At 37.6% G+C, this 19,847-nt stretch overlaps 1 protein-coding gene and 1 pseudogene across 18 annotated transcripts in view; both read right to left on the bottom strand.

The window, feature by feature from the left end:
* Nucleotides 1-4,811: 4,811 nt before the first annotated feature.
* CDC25C (cell division cycle 25C) overlaps nt 4,812-19,847 on the bottom strand; it is a 21,370-nt gene continuing 6,334 nt past the window's right edge. For 4 of the 18 annotated variants that reach the window (XM_025040743.1, XM_015598027.2, XM_015598025.2 and 1 more), the window contains 8 exons: nt 19,044-19,142; nt 16,036-16,194; nt 9,339-9,437; nt 8,407-8,490; nt 6,746-6,844; nt 6,072-6,205; nt 5,582-5,693; nt 4,824-5,381 (listed from right to left, as the gene is read on the bottom strand). In XM_025040743.1, the coding sequence (XP_024896511.1) occupies nt 5,232-5,381; nt 5,582-5,693; nt 6,072-6,205; nt 6,746-6,844; nt 8,407-8,490; nt 9,339-9,437; nt 16,036-16,194; nt 19,044-19,142 (936 nt within the window). In that variant the 3' untranslated portion in view covers nt 4,824-5,231. Of the gene's footprint in view, nt 5,382-5,581; nt 5,694-6,071; nt 6,206-6,745; nt 6,845-8,406; nt 8,491-9,338; nt 9,438-16,035; nt 16,195-19,043; nt 19,143-19,847 lie in introns of all 18 variants that reach the window. The other 14 variants (XM_015598031.2, XM_015598032.2, XM_015598024.2 and 11 more) reach the window with 13 other exon arrangements.
* Nucleotides 7,504-7,622, bottom strand: LOC112471977 (annotated as a pseudogene).

Here is a 19,847-nt window from a genome sequence, read left to right as displayed (position 1 = left end):
AGAGAGAGAGAGAGAGAGAGAGAGAGAGATACCGTCTCAGTATCTATGCACCTTCTCTCACTCCCCTCCACCCCACTACCACCAAGGAACAGCCACCATATAAGAAATCTTTTAACAAAACTTGAAAAAAACAGCACAAGGGCATTTCTAGCATATTTTTTCTTGGAATTTGCACATCTATGATTTCATTTTCTCCTCATAGTATCTTCAAGGGTAAGATTCAGTTATTGTTTTTAACCCCAAGATTCTGCAGAGATAGGTCTCAGATATGTGAAATGCCTTTTCTGGGAGCTGACGTGGAACCAGATCCCAGGGCCAACAAAACTCAGCCCTTTCAGGGTCACGAGGGAGGATGGAAGGATTAATAACCCCTCAGACTAAATAGCAGATTTCCCTGGAAGAAAGACAAGATCACTGAGAAAGGTGGCTGGAGAGACCATTTAGGAGCCTCATCATTTCAAATAGCTAGGTAGAAACACCGCTATGCCCAGAGCCCAGTATTTCTATCCATAAGGCAAGGATATTTATTGGGCCAAGGGCTGGTTCTCTTTACCTGCTCTCAGGGTAAAAAGATAAAGGTAGTAGGACTTGAAGAATGAGAACTAAGCAGTGTTTAGAGAGAAAAAGAGGGTGAGGAAAGGAAGTAGAGGTTTTCATCCCTTAACCCTCCAAACCAAGCTCTGCTCCTTACTTCCACAGCTGACCTGGCAGAGGGCCAGGAGGGAGGGTATTGAGGCCATTCAATATAAACCTCTGAGATTTATTGGCTGTTGCTTCTGAATATGGCCATCCTGCTATGGCCTCTGGGGGGCATTTGCCGATGTAATCAGCCCAGAAAGAGAATCATTCAAGCCAGGGGTGTAAATCACCCTTCACAAAGCTAAGAGAGAGACATGTGGCCCTAGATAAGGAAGGAGACTGATGTGGCCTCTTGTGCCCTTTCCTTCCTTCTCCTGCCCAGGGGGAGCTGGTTCCCGAGCTGTAATGCACTTTAAATGGAGTTTGTGCTTCATTTTAATCTATATCTGCCCTGCCAGTCTTATAGGAGAACTGTGAAAGTGAACATCTGGCTACTCAGCTTTTGTACCGGACCTGTTTTCTCCCAGCTCCACCCTACCTTTAATGTACCTTTCTCAAGCCCTCCCTCCCAGTAAGGTTAGAAAACCTGTAGCTGGGAGCTGATAGCCCTCACTTTCCCACTCTGGCAACAGTTTCCAAACAAAATTTTGGGAAAGGGCTGAGACTTACAAATCAACTAAAAGGTGGTGTTGTCAAGAACTATTACCTTTGCTCTCCTTCAGCAACAATGCCAAATCAAGTTTGGGGAAGGAGGGTAAGTTAGGACAAGACATTTGTTCAGGGTGCCTATTCAAAGTCTGCTCAGTGCTACAGCCATGAAATGGACCAGGAAGGCGGGAACAAGGTCAAACTGATGGGCTGAGAGCAATGCCCAATTCCACTTCTAGGAGGCCAATCTTTTTGTGAGAGTAAGTGAAATGCCTGGAGCTATTTTGGGGCACTGGGGTGGAGAGCCTGACATCACTGGGCCTGTAATGAGGATTGGTAACCAAAGGTAGGGAAGGGTTAAGGAAGCCTCTAAGACTAATACTGACAGCGCTTCCAGCACACCCTCTCCCCACCAACCATGTCCTCTATGACTGCCAACACCTGCTAGATAAGCAGCATTGCCATTGGGAACCTTGTAGATAATGATGAATGAGCCAATCTTTTCTACAAAGATATTTCTCAGCCATCATTCAATTCAATAAAGTCTTTTGAGATTGATTATGGGTCCAGCTTTGTGCCAGGTGCAAAAACGATTAAGACACAAACTCTGCCCTGGGAGGCATTGCAATTCACTGATTGGGGCTCCAAGGTCCAAAGACCCTGTATTTTACTCCACTTTCACTTGTAATCTTGGCTTTCTGCTTTCTATCCAGTCCTCTCTCACAGTTAAGCTTTTTACCTCCTGCTGCTACCCTAACCCAGGATATTAGTAATATAGTGAATAATAGTTAAAGAGCACAAGCTTTTCAGACTGCCTGGATTCAAATGCCATTTCCAACACAGGCTGGGTAACCTTGGGCACATCACTTGATTTTTCTGTGATACAATATCTTTAACTAAAGTTAATGATAACAGTATCTACTACATATAATAGTCGTGTGGATTAAACATGTATTGGGTAAAGGGTTTTGCATAGTGCCTGATACATAGCAAACACTGAATAGAGTGATATCATCTCAAATGGCACGTAGGAGTTAATTATTCAGTGAACTTGGCTGGCCCCACTACCCAACTTGCTGCTTTGGAGCTGGAGGCTACAGTTCACCTTCTTTTTGCTGAACATATTAGTGGGCCAGGGATAGGAACAAAGAATCATTTTCCACCTTGTCAATTTTTGAGGGCAGGGACTGTATCATATTAGAATATCTGTGGTACTTAGAATCGACAACCCTGGATATATATAAATTGGTGTTTCCTTAACACTTGCCTGGACTGAATGGGGAAAGAGAACCCTCCATACCTCCCTCTTCATACTCCTGAGAAAAAAAGGCAAGTGCTCCTCCCTTCTTTATGGCAGGGGTCAGCCAGGTCCTAGGCTGAGATTTACAACCAGAAGCAGTTTTTAGGCAAAAAAGTTTCCATGCTTTATTACTTGACTTCATGATGATGAATACTAGCCATGTAAGAACACCATTGCAGAACTAACTCCCTAAATAACCTTGTGCTAAGGTCTATGGGCTGGGGTCTTAGCCTCATCTCTCAAGGTAAAGCAACCCTATGGCTCTAACTTCTCAAAAGTCTACAATTGAGGCTTACATATTTAACACCCAATATAATACAAACTCTAGAAAGGTACATTGTCCTTTGATAAGGATTTGGTAATAGCAAAATCTGTTAAGGGTACAGACTCTGGAACCATACTGCCTGAGTACAAATCCCAACTCCACCATTCACTAGCTATGTGATCTTAAAATAAATTAATATCTGTATCTGTAAAATGTGCATAATAATCAGTACCTGCCTCACAGGACTGTTGTGAAAATTAAATTAGTTTATAAATACACGTGTTCATAAAAAGTCTTGCATGCAATAAATAACTGAAGAGTGTTACTTGCTATTATTCTTGTTCCTGAAAATAACATGAATCAAATCACATGAGATATATACAGTGGGAGGATATTGCAAGAAATCATGGAAAAATATCGCCTTTGGGGCAAATATAATTTTTCACAAAGTAGATAACTAATTAAGCCCTAGTTTTTTGTTTTGCAAGTCAGAATTTTCACTTATTAAGATTACTGAAATGTGAACACATATACCAGTCTCTTCTTAGGTGGGGGCTTGGTTCTACTTTTCTGGGGAGAATTATCAGGAAATGGCCCACTAGGATAAGCAGTGAGTCAGAGACCCCTCTTTACACTTGGAGGTGAAGGCGCTTCAAGCAGTTTCTTTCACAAGCTACTAGGAGTTCCTGGTTGGCGGGGACGGGACAGATAAGCAGCATCTTTCTCTCAGTCATCCCTGCCTAATGTAACAGCAGCTTTTCTCTTTGTTCCTCCAGCCCTTGTGAGCCCTGAACTCGGGCTCAGAGAGAGGGCCAGAGGTATCTTCCTTCTAGGCTTCTTCCCTCTGGATAGGCACGCACCAGCCAGGAATGGAGGCTGCAGGCTCCAGTGGCTGACTTAAGAGAATACAGCAGTGCCCTCTGCTGTGAGGCATGCACCTGGCACTCTAGGAGAAGAGCACTTGGGAACCCTGCAAAAATTAGTCCAGCTATTGCCCTCCTTCCCATCCATTTTTAAAATCTCCTTGCTCCAGAACCAGGGAAGATATCGCTTTTGTCTCTATTCTATCTCAGCCTAGGTTTCAGAGCCCTTTGTTCTTTTCTAGTCCTTGGCTATCATTACTAGTAAGTTAATGCTGGAGAGTGACAATGTTTATAGTCAATTCCACTGCCACCCCAGGCCAAATAGGGCTGTTTCTCATTAAGCAGACAAAAGCCTCCTACTCCAAGATTTCAAAAAAAGGAAAGCCTGGGATACTGCTAAAGAATACAGTTTAAAAAGTTTTCCTTAATTCTAACTGATCTAGCTTGGTACTTTTTATTTTCTTTTATTCCTATCTTCACATAACACGAATTTCTACTACCAACCACCCTAAAACATCGACTTGTCTTTGTGAGATGTAAAATGGAGTGGAGAAGTTTGGAAAATGGTAAAAGTCAAAACTCCATTGAGGCTGTAGGTAAGGAACCTTTTAAGCCAAAGTCAGACCTATCACCTGCCTTAGAGAATGCCACTCATCTGGTTTTCTGAGCCTAGATACCAGAGTGCTGAGTCTGAGGCACACTTTTACATAACTCAGAGCATGGAATGGTCTAGGAAAGGAAAGCCTGGGCTATTGAAGAATGCACTATGAAAGGTTTTTAATTCCAGAGCAGCGGATCTCAAGCCTTGGCATGCATCAGAATTACCTACAAGGAAGATTTTTAAAACCTAACTTACTGGATTTTGTTAACCAATGTCACCATAATAAAAATTAAAAAACAAAATAAAATAAAATAAAACCTAGATTTCTGGAGCCTAGCCGCAGAGGTTCTGATTTTGTAAGTTTGGGGTGGGTTCTGAAATTTTGCATTTCAAACAAGTTCAGATGATACTGATGGTTCAGGGTCTAAACTTTCAGAATCTTCAGAAAATTACCTTGGTCTCAGCTCTAAATTAGAGATGGTTATACCTTTATATCTGAAGGTGTCCAATTTGGTGATCGCTTCCTTATATAAATCTTCTAGGAGCCAACTAGGCTATTATTCTGCATTTCTCATTCTACAATATTTATTTTCCCATTTGAGAAAAAGAGAGGGAAACAGAGAAGGGAAACACAGAGAAAAAAGGTGGGCAACTCTCTTTTATAGCCAGAAGCCCAGAGAAAGAGCTGGCTGGCTGTGCAAAGACATAAGTAGCTGAGAAGAGAAGACAAATGCTCCCTCACAGTGCAACCCAAGGCTACAGCCTTAGAGTCAGTTCCAGGACTTCACCACCAGCCAGCAGCTCTACCGAAACCTAATCAATCCCCGGGCCTAGGATTTCATCAGTTTGGCAGACTGTTGGTTTACAGACATCTTCGAACAATCTTGGGTTCAGCCACATGGAAGATGACCTCTTTCTGCCCAGAGTTTTTACAATGTCTTGGTGACTCCTAGGCAGCCAGCAGCTGATCTATTATCATGGGTTCACGTCCTTCACCAGCAAGGCAATCTGCTCCTGCAGCTGCCGTTCCTCTTCCCATGCTTTGCTCTGGTTTCGACACCTCAGCAGCTCAGCCTTATGGTCTTGGTGATGCATAGGACAGTAGTTCTGTGGTTCGCACAGCTCCTGAAAGGTCAGGGACAGAATAAGGGATCCTCTAGGCTCCTGATCTCTGCCTACTAAGTATAATAGAGAGGCTACTGGTGGTGACTAAGGAGCAGTGGTTTCTTCTCAGAAGGCTCTGCAGGCAGGCCCTGGGAGCTGTGTGCTAAAGTTGGCTCCCCCAAGTCTAGCCTCCCCATTGCCCCACATGCTCCCTCCTTTACCTTATATTCTGGAAAGAAGTCTCTATAGCCCCCTTTGAGGATATACAGCTCAGGATAGTATAATGCAGGATACTGGTTCAGGGCCCTGTCCTCTTCTCTCAGAGAGCGGCACCTTTAGAGAAAACCCGGAGACGGGTGGGGTAGAAAGAAGCAAAGTCAGGATTCCCTGGGCCATTTACTGGGGAGGGGAGGAAGAATAGACTATTGCTAACCCCAATAAGAGCCTCCGGAGCTCATTATTTTTGCAAAACAAGGTCTAAGTAGCACCACTCTTTCTCCTTTCCTCCATTGGTGCCTAATTCTCAATCCTTTTCCCTTTACTGCTCCAAACTTTTGAATTGTAGAAATTCCTTTCTCCTGCCTCTTGCTTCAAACTGCATGGAGAGCATTCATTCAGTCAGTCTCTGTCTGATCTGGGAAGGTTTCTTGGTTGCAAATCCCAACTCAAAATCGATTTCCATCACCCTCCCCACCCCGTGTAGACACTCACATTCGGGGACCCCTCTCTGAGGAGAATTCACAGTAGAACACGATGATTATTCTTTTCTGTGTATCCAAAGGGACAATAGGCATCTTCAGAAAGAAGTTATACAGTTCTTCCTGACTGTATAAGTTTAAGGCTCCCTGTGGAAGAATTTTAATAGGTATTTCCTCAAGGGCCTGTGAACAGTGCCAACACTTAGAAATACCTGGAATACCATCTTTGGATATTTGAGCCAGGAAGACCAGACTATAAGCAGTTTCAGAGCAGAGACCTAATTATATCTTTGTATCTATCCCCAGGGCCTGGCATAGAGCTTGGTAGGTAGTAGTTGCTCACTAAATGCTTGTAGACCCCAACTGCCTAAAGTGTAAGGATCCCTGTGAGGAAGGCCTATCAGCAGTAAATGTTTGCAAAGTGCTTTTCAGTTTTTGAGTTAATGTTTTTATATCCATGTAAGAGCTCATGGCTCCTAAAGAAAAGAAGAAGATTGATCTAGGAGGAAAGGGGAAGTAAATTGCTCAAGGTATAGAGAATTAGAAGAATGCGGACTACAGCTTTGATGTGCTCCAAATATATAATGTCTGCCCTGGTTCTAGAGTTCACAGGACTCTTTGTCCACTCTTTTCAATAAAGAGCTGTCTCCAGCTCCTCTCTTGCTAATGTCCCCAGTGTAACCTCACCTGAATATGTCCTCCCAGGTACTCATACGGATAGCGGCAATCGATGATATAAAACTTCTCAATCAGACCCTGGAATTTCCCCAACAGTAAGGCAGCCACCTGCACAGAAACTATGATTGAATACCCTGCTCACTGTCACTCAGAGGGAGAAAAGACCCAGTCACACAGCTTCCTAACTGCACTCCATTTAGTCACCTAGGATTCCATTGTATGCCTAGCCTCCAAAGGCCCCCATATTTGAAATGTGACAGTGGTTCAGCCCCCACCCCACATAAGAGGATGAAATAGGAAGTAGCCTTTTCGGAGAACCAAAATAGCTGGTATTGCCAGAATACCATGAAGAACCATAGTGAAGCTACTCATCTGGAGGCAGACATACCTGAAATCAATCTCTCAGAAGACATGCAAGGACTTCTGCAGTGGCTCAAGTAGTAGCTAGAAATCCCGATTTTGTAAGAAGAGATGGGAAATTGTTTCCCACCCTCCAACGTAAAGGAAGAAAGCAAGTCTTTTAGAAAAGAATATGGAAGAAGTTGTTTGATACCCAGAGGAGGAAACTTAAGCTACTTGTAGGAGTATAAATTGGTTCAACCTTTCTGGAGGAAACTTTGTAAATACATATAAAAATAAATGTAATTACATTTTAACTCAGCAATTTTTCTTTCTTTCTTTTTTTTTTTAGGCAAGGCAACCCTTGGTTGATCTCACAGATTGCAAGGACCGTTGTCAGCTTACAATCCCTTATTTTTTATTTTTTACGCCTACAGCGCCTGGTCTTCCTAGGTGGTCTCCCATCCAAGTACTAACCAGGCCCGACCCCGCTTAGCTTCCAAGAACAGATGGTATTGGGCTTGTTCAAGGTGGCATGTCTGTAGACAGCAATTTCTTTTTTAACCTCTTAAGTAAACAGAAAAGTACACACAAATATGGCACAATAATATTCATCTCAACATTATTTTAGGTTATCAAAATATTACATGTAACTTAAATATTCAATAATAAGGGTTTGGTTAAATAAATTACACATAGCAATAGAATATTATATAACCATTAAAAAGATGATATCTTTTTATTGATATAGAAAGATGTTTACAATGTCTTACTAAGCTAATTATAACACTACATGTTCATCGTGATCCTATTTTTATAAAATATATTCTAGAGTAAAATCAGGAAGGCCATGAGAAAAATATTATTAGTGGTTATCTCTGATGGCGAGATTATCAGTAGGGTGACCAAATAATTATTGTACAAACTGGGACAATTTTCAGTGTGAAAGAGAACATTTTAATAACTACTCTGCACTGATAGGCATAAATGAAATTATAACATATAAACCAGGATGTAAATCACCCAAGTTGAGAGATTTTTACTTTCTTCCTTTTTGGGTTTTTTGCCTTTTCTTTTTTTATTTCTTTTCTTCTTTCTGTCTTTCCTTCCTTCCTTTTCTTTTTTCCCGTCTTTTCTTTTTTTCCTAACAATTATACATCATTTGTTTAATTAAAAACGAAGGTGACAGAAGAATGAGATAAAAGGGAGTCCTTTAATACAGCATCAGTTAAATAAGGAGCCTATGTTAGTGAACATAGTAGAAGAAATACAAATGGAATGGGGATTTTAGGGACAGAACAGACCAGATGGTTGCTTATGTAACCAGTTACCATCTCCAGAAATCTGCTTACTGTTTCTGGGTTGATGTACTTCAGATCTTGGTGTCTCCCTGACATGGTTGGCAGCGCACATACCTAGAAATACCCAAGAACTGAAATAATAGCAAGTTTTTTATACCCAAATTTGAGATCAAACACCCATATATTGTCCTTTACAAATGACCTTTAAAACCCCAGATGCCTTCAAAAATCAATGGTTTCTATAATGTGCATTCCATTTTTAAAAACTGCAGCATTCCTAAGAACCGATCCTAAGGAACTAATTAAGGATGTGTACAGTTTTAGATATAGCTACAACTATGTCCATCTTAGTATCTTTCAAATTATGTAAGTAAATACTCTACACGGGATTTATCAAGAAATTATGGGCAGCCAAAAAAATGAAATACTGTGCTATTAAAAATGATAAAATGATGAAGTAGAATTATTTACTGACATGTTCCGGATATAGTAAATGAGAAAGAAGAACTCTAACAGATCACAGAACAGTATAAACTGTTTTGTAGAAAACTGAAAAATGTATTTGTATGCGTATGTGTATTTGTGAAAACAGAAAAACATCTGGAGGGATATACACCAAGATGTTAAAGGCAATTATACTCTGGTTGATAAGATTTGGTGTGGATTTGATTTTCTACCTTTTCCGTATTACCGAGTATTATTTATATAATTTTAAAATATATTTTTAAAAAAGAAAAAAGGTAAAAAGTCTCATAATTTCCCCACTGCTCTGGATATTCCCAGAATAAATAGGAATACTTTCTCACTGGACAATGAGACTTAGAACTGCCACTACAGCACCTTCAGGTTATCAGAGAGTACTTGGTGAGAATGCATAATTATACTTAGTATTTTCTGCAAGCAAAGAAGATTCAGACCCAAAATGACTCACTGAAATATAGGAGGGGTGCAACCACACTCACCTTAGAGAAATCACCAGTCAGGTACCCTTGATTAGGATCTTCCTCTAGCATCTGAGTGATATTAATGTCACAGAGAGAGACTTTCTTTAGACATAAATCCTGAAAATGACAAGATTCCCCCTGACTCCCAATTCTCATGTTAAAGGTTTAAAAACCAGGGGGTAGAAGGAGTGGAGAATCATTAAAAATATGCATACCCTTTTAAAAAATAATTCCACTTGTTTTCCTAATGAAATAAAGGTAGACATAAAGATTTGGCTATAAGGATGGATGTCCGAGCATGTTTATAATAGAGAAAAATTACCAATCAACTAAATGTTTAATAACAGGGTCATGGTTAAACAAACCACATATCAGATGTTATAGATTACTTATGAGACTTAGAACTGCCACTACAGCACTCTTACCATAGGTGATTTTTTTTTCTGTCCATAAATTTAAATTTCTCCTCTATGCTTATGACTCTCAAATTTCTATCTATAAACAAGACCTCTGTTCTTCCAGACTTTCATACTGACATACCTGCTTAACAATTTTTGAGTACCTATTAGGTGACATAGCAGTAAGAGAGTAGAAAAGACAGACAAGAAATGGGACTGAAATGAATGAGAAAATCATGTGTTGCCTATGAGAAGAGAGTTCCAGGCCAAAAGAACAACAAATGCAAAGGCCCTGGTGAAAACAGCAAAACCAGTGATGGCCACATTTAGTATGGTATCATTTTTAGAAAGCTCAAAAACTAATTGAAGCAACACTATAAACCTACTATACATAACAGACTTAGACAGAATGCTGTATCCAACAATATATATTCTTCTCTAATATAAATTCTTCTCCAGGATAGACCATATACTAGGTCATAAAACAAGCCTCATTAAGTTTAAGGTATTGAAATCATACAAAGTATGTTCTCTGAACATGAAACAATTAGAAATTAATAATAGAAAAAATTTGGAAAATTCACAAATATGTGGAAATTAAACAATACACTCCTAAATAATCAGTGGGTCCAGAGAGAATGACTGAGGTCCCCAGAAGAAGAGGGAATTCTGTAACATCAACTGTGTCCTGGGTCTCCAGCCTGCTGGCCTACCTTGCAGATTTTAGACTTGCCAGCCCCTGCAATCACGTGAGCCAATTCCTTAAAATCAATCTCACCACAGCGTTTATTATAGTCTGTCTCCTTTCCACGGCATAACCTCTCCTCTGGCAGTAAGAAAACCGACTCCCATGATGCTCAATGCACTGACGATTTATTTGCTCAAGTCTCCCTCATGTAACTGATCTTCTGACCACACTGTGCCAAAGAGCTTGGCTTGGATGCAGGGGAAGAAGCAGGAGGCAGGAGCACATCTTTGGTCTTTTAATTCACAATGGCAAGAACGTTTATTTTTGACTTTAATTCCTTTGGTACTACAAAAAGAATTAATATCTGTATCGTAATTTTTCCTTTGGCATTTGAAAGTGAGAAGGGGTTAATATTCAAATCTGGGGCAAAACTGAAAAAAAATCAGCGGGTCCACAAAGATGACAATGGAAATTAGAAAATACTTTGAGATGAGTGAAAATGAAGACATAGCATACCAAAACTTATGGTATGCAGCTAAAGCAGTGTTTAGATGAAAATTTGTAGCTGTAAATACCTATAATAAAAAAGATCTGGTCAATGACCTAAACTTTCATCAAAGAAGAAACTAAATCTTAAGCAGCAGAAGGAAGAAAATAAGATTAGAGCAAAATTTAATGAAATAGAGAATAGAAAAATGATAGAGAAAAACAACAAAACCTGGTCCTTTAAAAAGATCAACAAAATTGATAAACCTTTAGCTACTGACTAAGAAAAAGAGAGAAGACTCAAATTGCTAAAATCAGGAATGAAAGAGAGGACATTGCTATCAACTTTACAGAAATAAAAGATCATAAGGGATTACTATGAACAACTACATGACAATGAATGAGAAAACTTAGATTAAATGGGCAAATTCCTCCTAAAAAGACAAAAACTACTGAAGCTGACTCAAGGAAAAAGACAGAAAATCTGACTAGACCTACAAAAAGTAGAGATTAAATTAATAATTTCAAAACTTCCCACAAATAAAGGTCCAGGACCAGATGGCTTCATGGGTAAATTATGCCTAACATTTAAAAAATAAATAAAAACCAATTCTACATAAACTCTTCCAGAAAACTGAAAACGAGAGAATTATTTACAAATAATGACATCATTACACTGATGCCAATACCAAAGACGTTACCAGGAAAACAAAACACTAAAGACCAGTATCTCTCATGAACTTAGATAGAAAAATTCTCAACAAAATTTTAGCAAATCAGATCCAACTATATATAAATAGGATAATATATTATGACTAAGGTCATCACAAAATGCAGTTATTTTAACACCTGAAAATCAATGTAATTTACCATATTAACATGTTAAAAAAAGAAACCTCATATGATCATCTTAAGAGATACAAAGAAAGTATTTGATGAAGTCTAATATCTGTTCCTGCTAACTTCACTCGGCAAACTGGAAATAGAAGGGAACTTTCTCAACCTGAAAAGGAGCATCTCAAGAAGCCTAGAGCTAACATCATACTCAATGAAGAAAAACTGGATGCTTTTCCTATAAGATCAGGTACAAGGCAAGGGGTTCTCAACAACTTTAAGATTGCACAGGAATCCTGATACCAAAACATTTGAGAACCACTTATCTTGGAGAAAGGAGAAAATTGATAACATAGGAAAGAGAAAGAAAGAGAAGAAATACTACAGGAGCAGACAAGAGGAGATGCTTCCATCTGACTCAGTTTTTGCAAAATATTTACAATGGTCTATGAGGCCCTACGTGATCTGTCTTCCTGCTACCTACTCTCTGCTCTCATTTCCCACTCTACACTTGCTCACTTTGCTCCAGCCACACTGGCCTTCTTCCTGTTCCATGGACATGCCAAGCACATGCCCAACTCAGGGACACTGTACTTGCTTTTCTTTCTGCTTGGAATAACTCAGTCCTCCTGATAACTGTTTGGCTCCCCCACTGCTTCAGATGGCTGCCTCAAACATCATTCACAGAGGGGTCTTCTTTAATCTGTGCAACCTATCAAAAAGATCAACTATTCTTACTCCACTCAACCCAAGTAATCCCTGTTCTCCTTACCTTGCTTTTTTTTACCATAGTATTTTTACCATCTACCATATTAAAAACATATTGGTTTATTAGTCTGTTTCCTCCTGCCTAAATATAAGCAACCTGTGTTACGTTCTTGTGTTACGTTCGGTACTCTATCTCCAGCATTATTAAGTGAACAAATTAATAGGGTGCAGTGTGAAAAAGGGTTGAGGGCTTTAGATAAATGCAGGGCCACTCCATGCAGTATAATAAGAGGAAAGGCAGATGATATAGGTATTAGAGGAGATAGCTTGCTATATTTGGTGAGCAAAGGTAGTTTTCATCTGATTACTTCTGTTTTCTCTTTGAAACAAAACCCTTCAAACTTAATAGGTCTAAAGTGATCCTTGATCCCATCCTTCCTTCAGTCTATACCCAACCCATCAAATCTTATTGCTTCTATATCCAAAATACATTTTGAATTCATTTATTTCTGTCTCTATAGCCACTGCCTTAGTCCAGGCTACTATCAACTCTCACAGGGACTAGTGCAATAGCTTCCTACTCTTACCTGTTTCCAAATCCTTTTTGCTCCACTCCTTCCAACTATTAAATCTCTCTAACCTATTCCTCATCCAGCAATAAGAGTAGTCTTCATAAAACAAATCAGGTCATATTATTCCCCTGATTAAAACTCTCAAATAGCTTCCCACTGCTCTTAGAATAAAATCCAAATACTCACCATAGCCTAAAGGCCCTGAATGTTCTGTCTCCTACTTACCTCTTCTTTCCCACCTCAGGTAACTCTCCCTGCCATTCACACTGGCTTCTCAGTTCTTTGAACACAAAGATCTTTTCAACCTTGGGACCTTTGCACTTAAAATATTCCCTCTTCATGGAATGCTCTTGCCTCTACTGTTTTCATGTATGGTTCCTTCACAACTAGAGTGATCAACTCATCCCAATTCCCAGTTTTAGCACTGCAAGTCCCAAGTCTTAGGAAGCTCCTCAGTCACAGGCAAAATGGGACAGCTCATCAAGTTCTTCTCAACTAAGTATCTCCTGCTCAAGGAGGCCCTTCCTAATTACCCCAATTTAAAGGTTCCCTTTTATTAGTCCCTGTCTCAGTCCCCATTTTGTTTCCTTCATTACACTTGAACAATTTGCAATAGTTAAATTACTTTGGACATTATGGTTGTCATTTGCAATTTGGCTATCAAGCATCCTATTTTAGTAAAATCTCAAATTAGATAGGAGGCAGCCCTGACTCCTGATAAAGAGGCTAAAGTGGGGCAGATATTTCCTTTTTCATTCTCTTATAGCCAACTAGACATTCCTACCTGGATTTTGAACCTTGAAGAGTAACACAAAAGCACAGGGTCGGTTGAGAATTTTATGGTTGCTGCATTACTATGAAGAATATAGTGGGTGACAGCAAATGTCCCTGAGCAGCAGAGTCCAACAGCAGGTCGGATTATGTTCTATAGCAGGGGGCCAGTGATAGTGGCACTGAGGGTACAGCCAACCAGTGGTGGAATCCCGAGCACAATGTTCTCATAGTAGCACTCTGGCCAGGTCTTACCTTGTTTTCCAGCCTTCTTGATAATTCTGAGTTCCTCAATACCCTTCAAAAAAATCCCTTTTCTACTTGAGATAACTAGAATCCATTTCTGTTATTTTCAATCAAGAACTCTAACCAGAACATCTATTAACGATAAACATTTTTCTTGTTTATTGATGTCTCCCTAATAAGACTACAAACTCTAGGAGGGCATCAGCCTAGCCTGTGTAGCTTGCCATTGTAGCACCAGTGCCTAGCACAGTGCCTGACACTTGACAGGTATTTAATACATATTTTTTAAATGAATGAGTCAGAAATCACTATAATGTTACACCAGTCTCCAAGGAGTTCATGCCTTATAAGGTATCTATTTCCATTTAGCATCAAAGAGGTAAACCAATAACAAAAAATCCCTACTCTTTTCTAATCTAATTAGAGACCAAAATGTACTGTTATGCACAGTCTTAATCAGTTGGCTCTTAACTGAAAATGACCTTTTTAAGAGTCAGAGTCCAAGAAAATTAGCCTATAAAAGGACTTAATATTTTTTAAAGACCTGAAAAAATAAATGTATAAAATGAATAAGTATATAAAATTGACCCCTATTAGTGTCCTAGATCTTTTCTGATTTTTTTTAAAGATTTAATTGGCTTTATTCAATGATTCATGAATCAAACAGCATCCCATCTGGTAAACAGAAAGATGCTCTCTTTTCTGATTCTTGAATGATGTTATTCCTGTATGTATCTACTTCATTATCAGTCTCCTGAGTGGCTATCACTCCTTCTTCACAAGCTTTCTCTCTACCTTTAAGTTTGGGAGTCATTAGCCTTCACTTTCTCTTCTATGCAGATGGTTCTAAAATGTACATATCCAATTCTGATGGCTCCAACTCCTCATTTACTATTTCCATTTAAATTTCCTGTTTACCACCTCTAACTGAAATGTCCAAAACAAAACACCTCTTATTCTCTTTGAATTCACCCTTCTTTGTAATTCATTATAGTGCCACCATTTCTCCAGTAACTCAGGTTAAAGTTAAAAAAGTGTATCCTCCAAACTCATAGGTCTTTTTTTTTTATGTCACTGTTATTTATAGCACTTTAGATGATCTGTCATCTTGCTTATTGGTTTACTTACTTACATTGTCTATTTTCTTAACTAAAAAAAATATAAATTTCCATGAAAATTAGGAATTTTGTTTGTATTAATCATGACTCTGTCTTCAGTTCTAATATAGCACCTGATGTTTGTTAGTTTCATAATAAATATTTACTATTATTATAGCTAACATTAGTTTTTATTAAAAATAATAAAGTATGTGGAATATTACAAACTGTTAATACTTTATCATAGTCACAACAATCCTTAGGAAGATATTTTTTATTATTATGTTCTCCATTTTGTAAATGAGAAACTGAGGCCTAGACTGCTCAAGTGTCTTGTTCATGCTCATAACACTAAATAAGAGAATGAGGACTAGAATCCACGTGCTCTAACTCCACTAAATCATATTTGCCTTGTATAATGAATGAATTTTAAAAATATACCCCCACACATATTTGTCCCAAAGAAATGAATTTGATTCAGAACTGTTTAATGCCTCAGAAACCATCTTTAATGTATTAATACATTGTTAATAAGCCACAGGCTTCAGATACTCCTACCAGTGATATGGGGAGGAAACAAGAAGACAAAAGGATATATTGCAAAATAGCTGAAAAATCATGCTAGGTATATTCTGTCCTTTGCTATTATTCTGGAGGTATCAATTACATCAGATTACACTGATGGTGACCTACTCAAACTATTAACTACAACCTTCTCACCCAGTAGTAAGAAGAGTTCCAAAGTGACCTCATACCCTATCAGTCAGGTAGCATATAGAGTGTAAAGACCATATCTTCTCGATCTCTGCAGACCTACCACTTCATAGTGACTGCAACAAATTAGATATACAACACTGTTCATTTAAAAATGAAGGAATGTGAAAAATGCAAAGATACCATCAGAGAGCACTTTACCTTGGCCTCTTCTTGATCTTCCAGAGAAAACTCCATCGATTCACCTAAAATCTCCTTTGCCTGGTCTTCTCTTTGTTCTGGGTTTTTATCTAATTTTGGAACTGCAGTGATAGGACTGCCCAGATATTTCATTTCACTTTTCACCAAGTTTCCATTGTCCTGTCAAGTATATTGACAATGTTAAAAACTCTCCAGGACCCTTACCTTACACGATATACAAAAATTAACTCAAAATGAATAAAAGATCTAAATATAAGAGCTAAAACTATAAGAAAACAGGGGGAAAGCTTCATGATATTAAATTTGGCAATGATTTCTTGGATATGACACAAAAAGCACAGGCAACAAAAGAAAAGATGGATAACGAACTTCTTTTCAAAACTGAACTCCATCAAAATTAAAAACTTTCATGCGTCAAAAAGTACTATCAAGAAAGTGAAAAAGCGACCCACAAAATGGGAGAAAATATCTGCAAATCATGTATCTGACAAGGGATTAATATCCAAAATATATTTTTAAAAACTACGACAACTCAACAATAGAAACAAACAGGATCTGAATAAGGATTTCTCCAAAAAAGATATACAAAAGGCCTATTAACACATGAAAAGATGCACAACACAACTAGTGATTAGGGAAATGCAAATCAAAACAACATTGAACTACCACTTCATATCCATTAGGATAGCTATTATAAAAAACAAAACAAACAAACCCAGACAATAACAAATGTTGGTATTGATATGGAGAAATTGGAACCCTTGTATAATGCTGTGTGAAATGTCAAATGGTGCAGTTGCTATGGATAACAGTAAAGCATTTCCCTCCCAAAATTAAACACTGATATGATCCAGCAATTTCACTTGCAGGTAGGTATATACTCCCAAAAATTAAAAGCAGAAATTTGAACAGAGATTTGTATACGAATGTTCATAGCAGCATTAGTCGTAACAGCCAAAAGATAGAAACAACCCAATCGTCCCTCAACAGATTAATGGATAAAGAAAATGTGATATATACATATAATAGAAAATTATTCAGCCATAAAAAGGAATGAAATTTGGATACATGCTACAACATGAATAAACATTGAAGACATTATGCTAAGTGAAATAAGCCGGACACAAAGGACAAATGATATATGATTCCATTTACAAAAAATACCTTGAGTAGTCAAATTCACAGACAGAAAGTAGACTAGAGGTTATCAGAGGCTGGGGTGGGGAGGGAGGAATAGGGAGTTATTATTTAATGGGTAAAGAGCTTCTGTTTTGAATGATGGAAAAAATCTGGAAATGGATAGTGATGATGGTTGTAAAACATTGTGAATGTACTTAATGCCACTGGAATGTATACTTAAAAATGTTTAAAATGGTAAATTTCATGTTATGTATATTCTACCACTTAAAAAAAATCATGCACACATACAAAAAGGACTATCCACTAATTTATCATGCTCCAAGTCTTTCCTTCCTCCATGAAACAAAAATTTAACAAATGATTAACTTTATCTATCTAGGATGGAATATGTTAAAATGGCTTTCCCATAGGGTTAAGATTAGAATGTGATCTCTGGAGTATCTTGAAGTTCATGGTCTACTAAAAGCAAATGAATCCCTGGGTAACTAAAGACACCAGTAGCTAAATGGACAAAGGACACAATCATTTGCTAAAGAAAATATACATGGCTAATATTCACATGGAATCACTAGTTTTAACTTAAAATAAAACATTTTATCTAATTAGCAATTAAAAAAAACAAATAATTTATCTAAATGGCTACAAATTACTCATAAAATGTAAATTCTTATTAACTTTTTTGAAAGAAATTTGGCATTATGTATCAAAAATCTTTAAAATATTACACTTTTTAACCCAGTAATTATCATTCTTGGTACTAATCCTAAAGAAAAAAAAAACCTGAAATGTATGCAAAGATTTATGCTCAAGAACTTACATGACAGCATTATTTTAAAAGCAAAATGTGAATACCACTAAGTGTCTAACAACAGGGAAGTACTTATATAAATTACAGTCCATTTATTAGAATAAAATCCATTAAGAAATGTTTTTATTCCCACTATCCAAGACATGGAAGCAATCTAAATGTCCTTTGATTTATGGTTAGATAAAGAAGATGTGGTACATACATACAGTGGAATACTACTCAGCCATAAAAAAAGATGAAATACTGCCATTTGCAACAACATGAATGGATCTTGAGAGTATTCTGCTAAGTGAAACAAGTCGAACAGAAAAGGATAAGAAGGGTATGAATACATGCATATGTGGGATATAAAGCAAAAAGCAACAAACAAACAAAAAAACAAATTCATAGATACAGACAATAGAATGGTTACCAGAGGGAAAAGAGGGTGGGGGAAGGACAAAGAGGATAAATAGAGTCAAATACATGGTGACAAAAGGAACCTAGACTTCGGCTAGTGAGTTAACAATATATACAGATGTATTATAAAGTTGTACACCTGAAATTTATGTAATGTTATTAACCAACGTTACCCCAATAAGTTTAATTAAAAAAATGTTTACTACGAGTTTTAACTTAAAAAAATTAGATACAAAGTTATAAATATGACATGACCTCAATTTTGTAAAACTGTACATATAGTTAAAAGACTGAAAAGAATTGAGGTAAAACATTAATAATGGTTTTTCTCTAAGAGATAGTGATTTTCTTTTTTATACTTTTCTATATTTTTAAATCATTTTCACAATGGCACACAGTACTCTTAAAATCAGAGGGAAAACAAAGAATAAAGTAGAAAACTTTCTAAAGGCCTAAGAATATTTTCTACTCCTTAAATTTAAACAAATAAAAAGATCGGAGGACATACATCTCCTCCCTTTCTCTGCTCAAACATTACTTCTCTAACCCCTTTCTCACTCAAGCCAGCTTAGAAAAATTCAAAGGGTCAGAATCTAGATCTGCCATTTTATATGCCATAACAACTGAGCTGACCCTTGATGATAAATGTCTAGTGCCTCACCAGTAGAGAAAGGGGAGACACGTAAGGTCCCCCTCGTCTCGTTTGAAAGTTGAGGTTCCTGGGTGTCCACGATTCCAAGGGCTTGAAAGTGTTGTTTTCCTGCATAAGAAAAACTACATTGGCTAGAGGAAGAGAAATAGGAATGTCAGTAGGCCCTGCCAAAACGTATCTTCTCATGAAGCCATGAATAATCCTCATGGAACACATTAAAAGTAATTGATTAAAGTGATACACCACTTAAATCAAAAAATAAGAATCATATGATCATATAAATAGATGCAAAAAAGCATTCGACAAGATACAGCATCCATTTATGATCAAAACACTTAACAAAATCGGTATAGAAGGAAAGTACCTTAAAATAATTAAGGCCATCTATGACAAAACTTTGGCCAACATTATACTTAATGGTGAAAAACTGAAAACCTTCCTTCTAAGATCAGGAACAAGGCAAGGCTGTCCACTATTGCCACTGTTATTCAATATAACATTGGAGGTCCTAGCGAGTGGAATCAGACAAGAGAAAGATATAAAAGGCATCCAAATAGCAAACGAAGAAGTCAAACTGTCACTATTTGCAAATGACATGAATCTCTCTATAGAAAACCCTAAAGTTTCCACAAGAATACTACTAGAAAGAATAAGCGAATACAGTAAAGTTTTTGGATACAAAATCAATGTTAAAAAATCCATAGCATTCCTATACTCTAATAATGAAGTGTCAGAAAAAGAAGTGGAAAAAAATAATTCCTTTTGCAATTGCAACAAAAAGAATAAAATATCTAGGAATAAATCTCACAAAAC

This window comes from Pteropus alecto, unplaced genomic scaffold (genome assembly GCF_000325575.1).
Source record: "Pteropus alecto unplaced genomic scaffold, ASM32557v1 scaffold78, whole genome shotgun sequence".
NCBI classification, from domain to species: Eukaryota; Metazoa; Chordata; class Mammalia; order Chiroptera; family Pteropodidae; genus Pteropus; species Pteropus alecto.
Note: the sequence above shows the minus strand (reverse complement) of the source record. Positions and strands in the feature narration are given on the sequence as shown.